The sequence below is a fragment of the Rhipicephalus sanguineus genome, chromosome 2 (genome assembly GCF_013339695.2).
Source record: "Rhipicephalus sanguineus isolate Rsan-2018 chromosome 2, BIME_Rsan_1.4, whole genome shotgun sequence".
In the NCBI taxonomy this organism is placed as follows: Eukaryota; Metazoa; Arthropoda; class Arachnida; order Ixodida; family Ixodidae; genus Rhipicephalus; species Rhipicephalus sanguineus.
Genome location: NC_051177.1, coordinates 156376062 through 156391558, shown reverse-complemented (window position 1 = coordinate 156391558; position 15497 = coordinate 156376062). Strand labels below are relative to the sequence as shown.

The window sequence follows — 15497 nt, the reverse complement described above, 5'->3', positions numbered from 1 at the left end:
ATTGGGAGAAATCAAAACCCCAACGAGTCGTTGAATCATGTCGTGTTGGCGTGCTCTCAAAACACGTTCTCCTGGAACACCAAACACTGAAGATATGCACTCTTGATGATGTGCTCACATTAAATGATGGCAGTATAGCCCTGGTCAATGTGCTGAATTTCTGTGGAATTTCACCAGGGCGCTGCACAGTGCAGGGCCTAGGCGTCCTTGACCTGCGTCGACAGTACCTCGCTAATGGGCCTAGTGCGCTGCAGTTTTGACTGAACAAGTGGTGCCGCCCGCGGCGCGGCGCGTTTCTAGTCAGTCGTGGCTGAGAGCGGGTGCGTACGCGCGGTACTATAGCAACTCCAAAGGTCGAAGCTGAATCGCGGTCAAACAGGTGTGTAACTATGTATTGTGGCGTGTATCGCTGTCGCAACAGCTACAGAAACACTGTCGTTAAGCTGCCAGAAATAAAATTATATGGATTTATATGGAAGGCTCACGAGAACGAGCGATGGCAGCGCGGTATAAGGGCGGTGCGACGTGCGAGATAAACAGGCGCTCTTAATTTTTTAATGCTTTCCTTGCTATTACTGCGCATATTTGCTCGTTGTGGTCATCAAGTCTGCCTTCTTTTAGCCCCGATGGAGGACTTAGGCAGCTCGTGAAGCACCGAAACCGCATATGCAGTGCCCACGTCTTGCGCAATGATGAGAGAAGCTCGAAAGCCCTGCATTCTGCCTGTGTGTTCCGACACGTTTTCCTGCGTGCTATGGGAAAGGTGACAGCGTGACTCTGCGACGAAGCGTTAAACATCCTCGTATCTAGAAGGGGACGCGGCGATGGCCAGAACCACGCGCATGACAGGTCTGTGCAGGATGTGTGCTCGCACTTGTTGAAAAACATATACAAGGCGACGACGAGCTTACATACACCATCTTCAGCGTCCACCCTTGCATTTGCACCTTGCTCCCACAATGTGCAATTGGGTCTATAGACAGCTGGGAAAATGTGCAGAAATCATTGAAAAGTCCGAAGGGAACGAGCCAGCGTAAAAAAAAAGTGAGAGGAACGAACGTTTTTTCTCTTGCTTAGCCCGAACACCAACTAACACACGCAGACTGATTAATAGCGAGAAGCCCTGCTGAATAGCGAGAATGGATGGAAAAGTCAAAGGTCGCTCTTCGCGTAATGGATGAGGGAAGAAAAAGCACGTGCCGAGCGTTGGCGATGTTGCTGGATGGAGGCGCATCTTCGTCACAATGCCTTTAATTTAATGTAAATATTGGAAGACCTTGATAAAACTTTGATGACCTGAAGGCGGACGTCCTAGTCGACGCTCTTCACACACTTGCAACTGACTTCGAAGGGCCCCTTTGCTGACACAGTTTGCTCCCTGACGCCGCAAACATGGTTAGCGGCGTAAAGATGACTGCCGTGAAGAAGATTGCTTTTATTTTAAATAACTTTCTACGTATTCAGTTCCGCGGAACCGACACAATCACGCGCGCTGCTCGTTCCGCAATGCCATTGCTCTGCTCCCACAGAGCGGCGTTCGCAGCATGCCGCGACGGGATCACGCGCGCGGCAGCTACTCGCGGCGCTGACTGTCCTAGCGCCGCAGCGCCATCATACCAGCTGTCGAGGCCTATAGGGCTGCACAGCTGGCGACTAAGGAGGCTCACCAGGCAAGACGTGTCATCGCAAAAGAAAAACGTGATATTGGTGACGAGTACATGGCTGGTGCCTATTGAAAGAGTCCGTCAATTTGCCGTTATTTCGTTGCATTTTTATAATAAAGCACATTTTCTACTTTAAACCCCATTATGTCAAAACATGTTTTGTTGTATTTTATCTCAGCAATGACAGTATCTAGGAACATAGATTTCGGTAAGTGTTTAGATAACGTACTAGGGAATATACTGAAGCGGAATCATTATTGTGTGCGTAAGAGCTTTTGTTCAAGGCGACGTCTAATATCTATCACTAAGTGATAACTAGGTACGTGAAGTAAAAAAAAATATACAAAAATGAACATTACATTTTTAGCAATAAATCTGCTTCAGTGAGAAGAGGGAAGGCTTCTGATTACAATGATAGTAAAAGATGTACTATTATGTACTATAACTCCTACAACTATGTAGAAAAAGGTACATAAACATCGCCTAAAATACATGGCCGGTATAGGGCCTACCCTGTTCCCTTAAAAACCTAAGAGCGCTCCCAGTGCAACGCGAGACGCTCATACAAAGATTGAATGAGTAATTTGCGCGCACGTAGGCAAATGCATCGCCAGCAGGCCTCTCACGCTGTTCGTCTCCGATGCTGATTCCACTTTGCAATGATTCACGTGTTTGCTTGTGAACTCTGCAAAAACTAACATCCGCAACTCAAGCTGAATTGTCTATGGGTCGGAATGAACTAAAGAAATTTTATTTGCCGAAGGGATATTGCTGCTGGTGCGCGGCGCTTGACCACCAGGTGTCCTTCGCTCAAGGAATATATTCCGAGATGTCCTGCGATAGCTCTGGTCCGCTGATTGGCCTGGTTTTTGGGATCCTCACTGAGGAGGGCGTTTCGCCATCGATTAGTGCGATAACCTTCTTGAGAGGTCCTGCTGCTTTCTTCCTTCTTCCTCTTGATATTTCTTCCTCGGTGCGTTTGAATTGCGAAAGCACACGGGCCATATCGTGCCCGTTCGTGCTCGCACCGCGTGCCGACAGGCGCCGGGGGAAGAACGGGCTACAGGTGGTACGGGTGGTAGGATATGCTGAAAGTGCCCGCCTGGAGGCGCCTTAGGTCGATCGCCTGGAACCCTTCCAGTCGTTCGTGGGGTTACCAATATTTCTTTCGTTTCTTCCAGTAGTGCGCAAGCAGCTAACGGCACGTAGCCAGAAGTTCCGCAACTCTACTAGTGATTTTCTGGCGGCGCTATCAAAGAAAGAAATGCTTCAGCGTTTAAAGCTCCTACTGACTTCTTGGCTAAAATGTTCCAAAATTACTCCGCCTCTCGCCATAAAACTATAGGGGATTTAGTCGGCGATTTAAACATAGAAATTAGAGACCTTAGTACCTAGCTTTGTCGCCCACACTCACTGTTTGCTGCCATGGTCGTTGGAAAACCGATGCTATACTCGACGCAAATGTGTGTAATCGTAATTTTGACAAAACAATATAAAACACCTAGAAGCACAAACCCTTTATACTAGTCGGGGACTTCAACGTACACATTATGGACCTTAGAACCGAGCTTTCTCATCGACTAGTTATGTCACTTTAAATACACAAAAGCACACTGCGGTGCAAGTGCGTATGTAGCGGGTTTGAGACCACACATTCTCTTTCCGTCATGGATGAAAACGAACGTAAGGCCCCGCATGCGGCGGTTCAACGGCAACGCCGACGACAAGCTACTACTCCTGAGGCGAGGGCGCGGGAAGCGACGGCAAAACGGCAAAAACGACAAACGGGAGATTCACGGCGACCGAACGATCTCTAGAGCTTCGCCCACTCATCATCATTCACTTCGTGGATATGCGTGGATTTTTTCATGTGTAGCTACAGTTGCACAGCCAGCATAACAGCCTCAAAACCAGGCCTAAATTTACCTTAAGTCTGGGACAACACGTAAAGAACTTCTGCCGCTTGCGGCGAAATATTTTTTCCGTCTCCGCCGTCCTAGCTGGGTGTCGTGTGCATCCGTGTGAGTTGACTAGAAGACCAAATACATCCGGTGTCGGTATTTTATTTACATTATCACCGGGACTTGTGACGTCACGTGGGAAGATGCACATTATTGTATGTGGCGGCTGATGATAATGACAATGAACTATAGCTCAAGCTTTTTAATAGGTTAGAAGCTTTCATTTACGCACTGGATACGTAATTCGCATTTGTAGCGTCTTGTGCGAGTACAGGCCTTAGCCACGAAATATTAAGCTGTTAACTCGACTCTTTGCCTGATATGAAGAATTATAGGGTCAATTTATGAATCGGTTTCGAGCACTGACGTGGCTTTATGGTAGAGTGCTTAACTGTCACGCAGAATATCTGGATTCGATTCCGGCTAGATTAGGGATGTCATTGGTAAGTAGTCATAAACGACAACAGTATGCAACGATGGATTAGGGCTGTCATTGGTAAGTAATCATGGTTGATGGTATAAATAGTTAACAAGTTATATCCTTCGTAAGACGCTAACATGAATCTAATTTAGCAGAATCAAAACACAATGTAAAATGGTGCTTCATTTAGAGGAATACTACTTCTTTGTCCAAGATAATTGTAGAAAGAATTTGCAGAGCTTTCTGTCCTTGTTAACTTAAAGAAGCGTTCATTAGGTTAGTGCATTGTTGGCCTATGGTTTGCTTACTTCATTGGATAAAGTCGATGGCGTTAAGTTACCAGTTTTATATTTAAACGTTTAAACGTTTATTTATCATGTTCATCTCTGATGTTTTGTGCATTAGAAACAGCCCCAGTGAACATGTTGCAGATGCCCCCATTTGTATGGCTGCAAGGAAACTTGATTCAGTATATCGTCAGGATTCTAGAAGAAGGTGTGGAACAAGCAGACAACCGCGCTTTTGTGTTTTCTTCTTTCTCTGTTTCCAATAAACTCCAGTGCTATACAAAAATATCCGAATAAAAATCTGCTCGATCATTTTTTTCTATGTGCGGTTGATTGGCGTGTATTGCATTGGTGACGGCCGTGTAGCAACTATTAGCTAATATATGGATCCCTCATCTTTAAAGTAATACGCAACACAGCGTACTATACGAAGCAAACAACATTTAGCTTTCTTAGGAGTTTTTTTTTTAACCTAAGTGAAAGCCTTGTAATAAGATATCGCTACCTCATCTTCAGGCAACGTCTTTTACGCACATAGGATGTTAAAATGTACTTCATAAGACACTAATACCACTGAATGCGCCCAGCTGTGCTTTAGATTTGACCGGTTCTTTGCGCTTTCCTGTTATCGTGAAGAGAAGTAGAACTAGCTGTCGTTAGGTATGCAAGATGCACCTGTCAAATTAGCTTATGCCCAATTCAGTTTGCCTGCCTGGCACCTAAAAAAAAGATGGCACTAGCTTTAGTTCAATTTATGCATTTCTCCTTGACATGTCCTTAACTGCCCTACGACGACTATGGGTTTGTTTTATGGAGTAGCTATCTGTATGCAAGTGTCAAAGAGAAAACACAGCAAGATGGTACACTCTAAAAAAATGTCTCAGTTCACGGCAGAAGCTGCTGGTAAATCGGTGCCAGAGGCATTCTGTTAATAAGGAACACCAGGCTCCGTATCACAGAGACTCCGTTATTTATTTTTCTGTATCCTCGTTCACAGCATCCTTCTGTTATTACATGCACGTCATATATCTGTCATCCGAAACACTGCAGATCTGTCATCCGAAACACTGCAGATCTGTCATCCGAAACACAGCAAATCTGTCATCCCAATCACAGCAAATCTGTCATCCCAAACACAGCAAATCTGTCATCCCAAACACAGCAAATCTGTCATCCCAAACACAGCAAATCTGTTACCTCAAACACACCATGACCCTGTTACTAGGAATACAGCATTTGCGGTATTCATAAAAGAGAAAAACGAAGGTTGCCATATAACGGTCTGCCAGTGAATTATTCTGTTATTGTGAACGAAAACTGAAGCCCTCGTAAAACGGTTGGTTCCATTTAATGGCTTTTCTGTGCTTGATTAAGGTTTTGCGTCCTGAAGGATTAAGTTTTAGCTTGAAGGAAAGTGTTGTTTCACTGAGCATTAAGTAAACCTAGGTTCGGTAGTAACTTAGTTTGTGAAAAATTAACACAAGCCCTTGTTGAATTGTGGAGAGGTGTGAAACGTCAGTACAGTGTAGAAAAGCCGACGTTTCATAGGAATGTTTATGGAGCTGCTTAAATTCTCACAGTAGGGTGTTTTATCATATTCAATTACACATCACTTTTTCTACACCACGTGCGTGTACATTTGAAAGCGCTATTTTAACCTACACTAGTGCTGTCTTCATGTACTGTGCATGCGTGCACCACCTCTGCTGCAGCATGCCATATGAAAAATAATGCACCTTTAAAAAAACATGGATGAATTTATTTACACAAAATTTATTTACAAGTGTCACAAACCAGCTAGTGACATTTCCACAGACTGCCACTTCAGCACGTTGTTTATGTCTGAAAGGAATGTTAAAAACAAGTGATCAAAACACATCCGAGAAGCAACAACGTACACTCTTTATAATGCCTTCTCTGCACGTGTATATGGCCTTTGATGCGCATATCCAAAAAGTAGGGGCAGTGCACTTAAGACATTTCCCAACTGGCTCTTGTCACGCTCAGAGTGAGCAGCAAGATTTTCAGAAATACTATATATACTGATCTCTAACTGTACGTTCTGCTGCTAAGCTCTATGTGCCACACACAGCTACAAAATATGGCTGAGCTCTGCTTAGCAGTGTTCATTGATCATAGAATGTGTTTTTCTTTATGCCGGAGGGGCGTTTGAGGAACCCTTTAAAAATTGAAAAAGCTTGACCTCAACTAAGAAACATATGTGAATATAGACTACACTTAGTGGTTTAGATCAGTAGCGTAGCTAAGCGGTGGCACACCGGGCCCATCGAATTCTTTTTTTCTCCATGACATGCATACATAGCGCAAAATGACCATTTGCCTGCCCGGCCCCCACCTTTCAATTTCTGCCTACGCCCCTGGTTAGGTGGATGAATTTCCCAACCCCATGTAACATAAGCATCAGTGAGATTGATTACTAGGAGAAAATTAAGGCCGAACTTTCAATTTTTCTCTTTTTACTTCATGCTATATCCTTCGCACAATACACAGTATCTCGATTGAGAGTAGAACAGAAACTTCACCATCATGTGTCAACTCTTGTGAAATAATAGGAGTATGTTTTGACAACAACCAGAAATATACTTAATAGTCCTGATCATGCATGAACAAAGCCACGTGACAGTTGCTGCCCCTGCGGTCTCCTTCACCTCATTTTGTAGTACAGTACGGAGGACTTGCAAGCTATGTAAGCATGGAAAGCACTGTCTGCCCTCGATAAGATAACAAAGACACGTACACGCTTGGTGCATGTGACTTGCGGTTCAGGCTTGCGAGTGCGCCTGATAACAGCCCTGTGTTTGAGCACTGGTGTAATCCCTAATGATTGCGTGCCGAACCTGAGCTCTGACATGCTCAAACTCCAAAGATGCCGCAATTAACTATGCAATAAGGCTAAGTGACGTGAAAATTCACACCGTTGTCGAGTGTAAGCAACGTGTCGCGCAATCCCAAAGAACTGGACTGCTAGCAGTACTCCTTCCTGAACATGCAACTCAATAAAGACGCAACAGAACATGCATGCAAAATGCGAGCACCAATCGGACCTCACGGCTGTCACTCAGATTGAGCGAAATACAGTCGAATAAGTTTACACACAGGCATGTGACAGTGGCTGCCCCTGCCGTCTCCTTCACCTTATTTTGTAGTAATGTACGTACGACTTGCAAGCTATGCAAGCATCGAAAACACGTGTGCTTTGCCTGCCCTCGATAAGACAACAAAGACACGTACAAGCTTGGTGCATGCGACTCTTGCGCTTCAGGCTTGCGACTGCACCTTATAACAGCCATATGTTTGGGTATTGGTGAAATTACTAATGACTGCGTGCCAAAACTGAGCTGTGACATCCTCAGACTACAGAGATCCAGCCCAGCATCAGGCTTCACCGCAGTACGCGAGCACAATGGTCGTGCCTCAAGGCAGTCACTCCGAATCAACAGAATGCATTGAAATATGCCTACGCACAGTAAAATTACAGCTACTGCCTCTACCGTTTCCTGCACCTAATTTAGTAATAAGGTATGTATGAGCAATGCATGCATGGCGAACACGTGTTTATACTTATCCCTAATGCAAGCATGGCAAACACGTGTTTAATCTTTATGACCTGCGGCATGCGAGTGCGCCTTATAACTAGCTGCTTATGAGACTATTGGTGAGATAGGTAATGATCGAAACAGTGAAGTATTGCTTACTTGATTGTGATGTGTGCGAGGTGACAGACTTGGCAGGCAGTTGCGAGAGCGCTGACGAAAACCACGTACGGTGCCGGAGAACACGAACAACAATGTGAACACGGTGAACAGCGCGCCAACAAACTTCGCGCAGTGCGCGCCTTGTGGTGGTATGCGATGCACGTACTAAACCAATGGATGGACGAAAAGTTCTTGTAAACAAAGTAACCAGCGCCCCCTCAGACGCACACGTTTTCTATGTCGATTTTGAAAGTTGCGACCGAGCTCGAGCCATAACCGAGCTACCATCACTACCATTGCGGTGGCGAAAGTAGCGGCGGCGCTGTGATCGGCGGCGATGGGAAGCGCGCAGCGAAGGCGGCACCGCCGGCGCGGCTTTCGATCGCACTCGCGACGTACTACATAAGTCAAACTAACTTCTTTAGTGCCTGCCTTTCACTCTTTCTCTTTTCTAGCCTGTACTGCGATGCACCAATTCTATGGGGCGGTGACGGCCGTACACACCACAGCAGTCGTATTAATTGATATGTCGTTACAAATCTGCACAATGGACAGGAAAGAATAAAACAACTATCATAACAGAAACACACATCTTACCGTTAATTACGCATTTCCAAGGTACGATGATGAATTTTTCAAGCGTATTATGTGTGGCCATCTGCGCGCTTTTTTCTTTTTGCCTGTTGCGAAGAGTTATGGTGGTGGAAAAACTTTATTGGTTATTCAGGGGAAGCGGAAGAATGCTAAATAGTTCTCAAGAATGGATGTTCTTGTCGCAGGTAGAGAGAACATTTTAACAACCAACGAATTCTTCCGTGAAGAAGTGTATTCCTCGTGGATGTTCACCGAGCAGACTGATTAATACATAAAAGAACAAACATTTGCAGGAGCCTTCAGAAGAATATTGTTCTCGCCTTATAGTTCAGAGTATTTCATTATTGTACTAACTTACGTAAGTTAATCGCGCGTGCCTTCGTTACTGTGTTTCATTCATGGTGTGTTGATTAGTGTGCTAAATACGCAACGCACCTGCGATACTAAGAACGTTCTCACAAAAGAAGTCAAGGCGTGCAAGCACGGATAAAAGGGATGAAAACAGGAGAACGCGTACACTGTCTGTTCTGTGGGTCGTGCATTCTCACGATGTGATGAAGAAACAAAACGTGAACTATTATACGCACAATCGAGATTCATATATGCGGGGATCCTCGGACGGGTATGTTCTTTTTGTAAATAAAGGCTCGTAGACGCAGCACAAGTACCTGTTCGTTTTCAATCTTGCAGGTGTCTGCGAAGTGCAGCCCTTCGACGAAGACCATAGATCTAGATGTAGTGCGGGTTTTACCTCTTCTCAACGACGTATCCGCTGCTATTTAGAGGCTAAAATCACGTGTACCATCTTTCCCGAGTGGCATGCTTGGAACTATCCCTTTCTATAATTCTCTCGTGTAAGTATGCTAGATGCATTTCCATGCAAGATACCTAATCACTGAAATATATTGCTCACACCAAATATCTTGCGCTTAATTGTCAAGGGGTGCATGGTGTTGGATGGAATTCAGGATGCATGTATGGATGGATATTATAAGCGTCCCCTTTGTAACAGACACGCTGACCTCTTAGCCATAAATCTTTTTTTTTAATTCTGTCTAATTATTTGTGTATACCTAAGGAAAAATTTTCTTTCTGTGGAAAAAAAATCGTTTCACGGTACAGCTCCTTGGTTTTCATGCCATTTAATTGTCCTTTTTCCCCACTTTTCCGCCTTAGAGTTTCCTAATAATACACTAAAGAGAACTCTGGCGCTATAGTGTCTATGGGAGCAGCAATGCATGACGCTTCAGCCAGCATGCGAATTACACTGTAGAATAATGGGTATAGTACGGATTTCTATTGGCTTTGGTCTTACGACTCCGTTTGGCTCCGTGTCACCTGCAGCCATTTTGTCGCAACGATCCATTATTTGATCAGAAAGAAACACAAAAATACAACAATAAACAGTCACGAGTGCGTTCGATGCCGCAAGCATGAATATTATAGGCAAATTCGTGTGCTACTCACCATTCCCATGGTGGTTGGACAATCGCAGTGCCAGAGTTACCTCTAGTAAACATTGTACGTTTTCCGCCACTAGTCAGAGCCACGCCATATGAGTCATTCAACACTATTAAAGTTATGTTCATATTTATATCGTCGACGATATATATATATGATTTATAGGTTCTGTTCATATATATATATCGCCACAAGCATGATATATATATATATATATATATATATATATATATATATATATATATATATATATATATATATATATATATATATATATATATATATATATACCAGTGTTTTCTCTGAAAACCAAGCCTTCATGCAGCCTAGTGCCGGAACTCACCTGCGTGGATAACTTCACATTCAACTGAATAAAGCATGTTCAGTCATTTTCTAGCTTTCAAGTACGTTTACCTCTGTTTTTACTTCTTCCCGAATTATAAGTTCGTTTTTTCAAGGCAACCTGCCCTCGCTACAAATGGTGAATATATAAATATATATAGCTTCCTTTACACTGAATTATTATAATGCTTCCGTAATTGATTATACGTCCTCCTTAACCTCTCGGTAAACACTCAAAGGCATTTTTTTTTCACCGCTGCTAATCTAGAAATCTTCTCCGGCTATGCACTTAACATTCTGGCACTTTCCAGTGCACCTGCAGTTCATTTTCTCCATTGGGAGTCGACGAACCCTTTCTCTGGCCCATTACTCTCTCGTATTTCTTTGTCAATCTACGAACCCAAACTCGCTCGAAGATTCTCTCACATCAAAGCCTGCCCATCATATCACCCTTTCCGGCCTCATTTTCTGACTTCCAATGAGCGTACATGCATGCGAAGCTCATCACATTCATGTTACTGCATGCGGGACACCTCAGCGTAGTCGGCGACTACAGTGCTGCCACTATACGTTTGCCACCTGCCGCGACAGCTCTCTCAAGGCGCTGCACACGGCTGTTGCTTAACTGTTCTAGTTCAATGTATCATTGTCGAACGGAGTCGATGGTCCAAGTTCAGACAGTGTGTCCGCCGTGCACACAAATTACGGAAGCACACTACATGCGTGTTCTGGAATTACAGAAGACATACGTTTTTCTGATGTTTTACGGAAAGAGCGACGGAACGGAAACATCGACTACTCCTTTACGTCCAGTCCCGCTGTTTCGTAAAAGACGCAGCGCAGTTTGTGCTCTAAACTTCCACTTCCACCATTTTTCAGGAAACAAATCATACTCTGTGTTCCTTACGGTGTGCTCCGACGTTGAAACACGATATATTTTTTCAGTGATACGTGTGCGCGTGATATACTTTGTTTCTTGTGCAGCTTAGCAAGAGGCTTTTGTTCCTTGACGAAACTCTTCTTACTTTAAATTATACTTAACGAAAAATATAGTCTGAACAAAAACAATGTGCCTGAGGGTGCATGGCGCAGAGGGAAAAAGCATGAAATAAAGATCGATACACACAAACGGCGTTGGTGCCTCGTCTCGTGATTTATTTGTGTTTGGTCTCCCTGACTATTCAACCTGAACACCGTGAACCAACAAGTCCAAGTTTTCACTCTTCTAATGCAGATCTCTGTCGTTCAACTAATGCACTTGCTGGGAAGGTAACTGCCGCAGACCATCTGACAAGCGCGATCATGACATCGATCATGCGGGCATTGCCGTGATAAAGAGCATACCTGCAGGGAACGCGCAACGTAGTCCCTGTGTCACAACACGGAGGAGCAGTCTTTCTATAGCCCATTGTAAACTCTTTCGTGATGACTACTGCAAGTACGGTTGCAAGGCAGCCACAACGCCAAAATTAGTTATACATTTGTGAAGTAGAGAAGCACTCATTATGTCATACATCATTTTGCGGAGTAGGAAAGTACCTACTACATGGCTGCAAGGCATTATGTGCACACGCTTGGTGCTGTGGGTGATGACGACAAATCATTTGTCTGAGCCCTTGTAACAGATTCTTCTTGGATGTGGGTGCGAACAGACAAGGACGAAGGAAAGAAAAGAAACACACTGGCGCTACTGACAAGGAAAACATTTATTTTCAATCACGTTTAGTAATAGAGCCCACTGCTTGACACCTGGCGTTCTCTTACGCTTCTGCGACGCTATCATACGTGATCGTTCCGTGATCGGTCCCTGATTTTTGCTTAGGGTCTCTTTGCAAAAAATTTGAAGCATAGGCCTGGCTCTGTGGTAGAATACTCAGCTTCCATGCGGAGAGGCTGGGTTCAAATCCCCCATGAATGCTGGTTCTTTTCTCTCATTTGCGAGAGCTGTCACAGACACCACGGAGGGCGGCGGAGAACTACGCCAGAAAAATCGGCTGCTTTGAGCTAATAATATATTTTGCTGTAATATGTGTTCGGGTGTATTTGGTGACAAATGAGAATTGGCGCCACGTAGGACAGCCAGACTAGTGGCTGAGAACAATGAGCTCATTATGGATTGTTAATTGGCGATATCATCGTCTATCTCTACAAACAGTGTAAGTATTGTAACAGTTGACGTGAGTTGCTATCACGAAGTATTTGCCCAAAACTATAACAGCAGAGCTGTTTAAGCTTTTCTTTGCGCCGGGTAGAGTGACCAGAAAGTATTATCACCATGAAACGGAATGCACTCTATTCGTCCTCGTCTTCATTCCCTGCTTACGCTGCCACAACACGTGCGCCGATTCGCCCAGCGTGGGGTACAGTAACTGTGACGTGCGAGAGAACAAGAACACGTAGAGAGAGAAAGAGATAGAAGGATAGAGAAAGAGACAGAATGAAATGGAACACAGGTGCAAAAAGATCGAAACACAGGGAAAGAAGTACACACAAAAAGAAAGAGATGGGAACGAAGATACACAATAAAGATATATAAAAAATAGATAGCAAGACAGGAAGAGGAAGAGCGATGGAAACAGAAAGCAAGAAAAAAAATATAGAGAAAGAAAAAAGCCGGCATATCCCACGCATTGTGGGAATCGATGAAATGTGAAGCAGCCAGCAAAGAGCTGCATACATCGTCTTGTATGTCATTGAGGAAGATGCGTGTCATGGTTTTTATGTTAACTCCTATTATTTATGTTCCTCACACAGTAACGTAGCGCAATACCAACTTCGGGGTAGATCAAGCTAGCGAAACGGCCGCCATCGCACCATGAGCGTGGCACGTAAGTCATGCTGTACATGACATGCCTGTCATGATTTTCATGTTAACTCGTGTTTTTATATTCGTCACACAGTCACGTCGCGCAATACCAATTTCGGGGTAGATCAAGCTAGCGAAACGGCCGCCAGCGCCCCATGAGCGTGGCACGTAAGACATGCTGTACATGACATGCGTGTCATGATTTTCATGTTAACTCGTGTTTTTTTACGTTCGTTACACAGCCATGTTGCAAGATACCAATTTTGGTGTATATAAACCTAGCGAAATGGCTGCGAGCGCACCATGAGCGTGGCACGTAAGTCATGTTGTACATCACATGCGTGTCATAATTTTCGATTTAACTCGTGTGTTATTTATGTTCGTCACACAGTCACGTCACACAATACCAATTTCGGTGTATATCAAGCTAGCAAAACGTGACAAAAAATAGTTGATTTTTTCGGAAGTTACGCTTCGCCGTACCCTGCCGTGCAAAAGTAAAGGTTTCGGTTGAACAACGAAACCGAAATATGGTACTAAGCTGTGCCTACGGTCTACTTGCGGTTTATCAAAACTACTGCTCGCTTAACGAAGAGGCACCATGTCTGAAACACGATTGGACATTGCACTTATGGCGCCCATTGCGTCACAGGACCTCATTCTTTGTAACGTCAATATGACGTTGCCTGACGTTGCATCCTGCCAAATTTGCAGCTTAAAATGTGAGAACGATGAAGTGCCCAAAATTGGCCGCCATATTGTTGTAAATTGAGTTGCTTGTTCGATGTGCAGCCTCACATACGTATGTGTAGATGTCATTCCGTGAGTTACTTTACAAGCATGTTTTCTGTTAGTAATATTATAAAGTGTTGTACATGAAGCTTGCTTGTTAAAATAAAAGGTTATTGTTTAATTTGGCTTGTTCGAATTTGCGGTTCTCGCCGTAAGAGAACGCTAGATAAGCGAAGAAAAATGGCGCTGCCCTTTGTTGTGTATTTGTTGTGTAGTGGCTGGAGCTGCAGGAAGCATCGCGAGTACCGCGATGCTTTTGTGATGACCGATCAATTATTTCAACTGTGGTGCCGGCTGACGAAGGACACTGTGCGATGGCTGTGCGGGGAGCTTCGCCAGGACCTGGAAAGGCGGCGTACGGACACGAGAACAGCCCCGACCGCTGTTGTTGTTTTCGTTGAGCTACAAGTGCTTCGCGCCCTTCGCTTGTTCGCCAACGGCAGTTACCACGACGCGATCGCGAACAACGAGGACGTGGCGACGAGCTAGTCCAGTGTGGGTCTCACGATTCATGCTGTCATGGAAGCGATCGTCGAGCGCCTCGGCAATGAGTGGATCGCCCTCCCTGCTAAAAGGAAGGCTTTGTACACATAGATGCATGATTTGAAGGCTGCGTTGAGGTGGTCGACGACACGTTCGTGTGCATAAGTGCGCCGTATGAAAAGGACGATGGCAACAAGGCTGCTTACTTTTGCCGCAAGAACTTTTACGCCCTCAGCGTCATGGTGGTGAGAACAAATTTCATCTTATTCAATCTCGCGCGTGCTGTTAGTAGAATGCAAAGCAGGAACGTGAAAGACAGCTTTTCGCCACTCTCCAATATTTTAACGACATTTGCCGTGGCTCCAACTGCAGTGATAGAAAAGAACGCAGTAGTCGCGGTAAACGGAGTTTCCGTCACTATTTAGTTTTGGCAGGGGTGACGTGACACCCTAAAAAGTTCATCGAGCTTCATATTTGATCGTGGCAGCTTTTAAGAAAAATAATGCATGAAAGGAAATCAAACGTGCTGATTGCGCTGTAATTTCATAAACAGTGATATGCAGACATACAGTAACTGCCACATATGAAATGAAAGATACAGCTGTGGAAGCTGCGCTCCGAAAGCAACTCGAGAGAAATAAGTGCGTTGGACCACACAGTTACAGTTGTTCTGCGTGTAGTTGGCTGTATTGCTGTTGCCGACTTCCTTCCAATGCAGTCAACACTCTGCAGGTATGTGACCAACCCTACCGATGACTGCCCCTGCACTCGGGGCCCATGCACGACGCCTTTATGTCGAAGACATCCACCGTGAGCCAGGACTGGGCAGTGGACGCCGTTGCCAGGTTGCTGAATAACTGCTTGGTATGCAAGCGTGAGAATGCTTGTGTGGTGTCTTAGTGTAGCAAAAACATTATTCATGGTAATTTTATTACACGCTGCATGGTTCTTAACTACTCAAGTCTCTTTG

The 15497-nt window shown here is 44.5% G+C and overlaps 1 protein-coding gene across 2 annotated transcripts in view; it reads left to right on the top strand.

Moving 5' to 3' along the window:
- Window positions 1-4645, top strand: part of LOC119383828 (uncharacterized) — a 146760-nt gene extending 142115 nt beyond the window's left edge. For both annotated transcript variants that reach the window (XM_037652115.2, XM_037652114.2), the window contains one exon: window positions 4478-4645. In XM_037652115.2, the coding sequence (XP_037508043.1) occupies window positions 4478-4511 (34 nt within the window). In that variant the 3' untranslated portion in view covers window positions 4512-4645. The remainder of the gene's footprint in view (window positions 1-4477) is intronic.
- Window positions 4646-15497: the final 10852 nt, after the last annotated feature.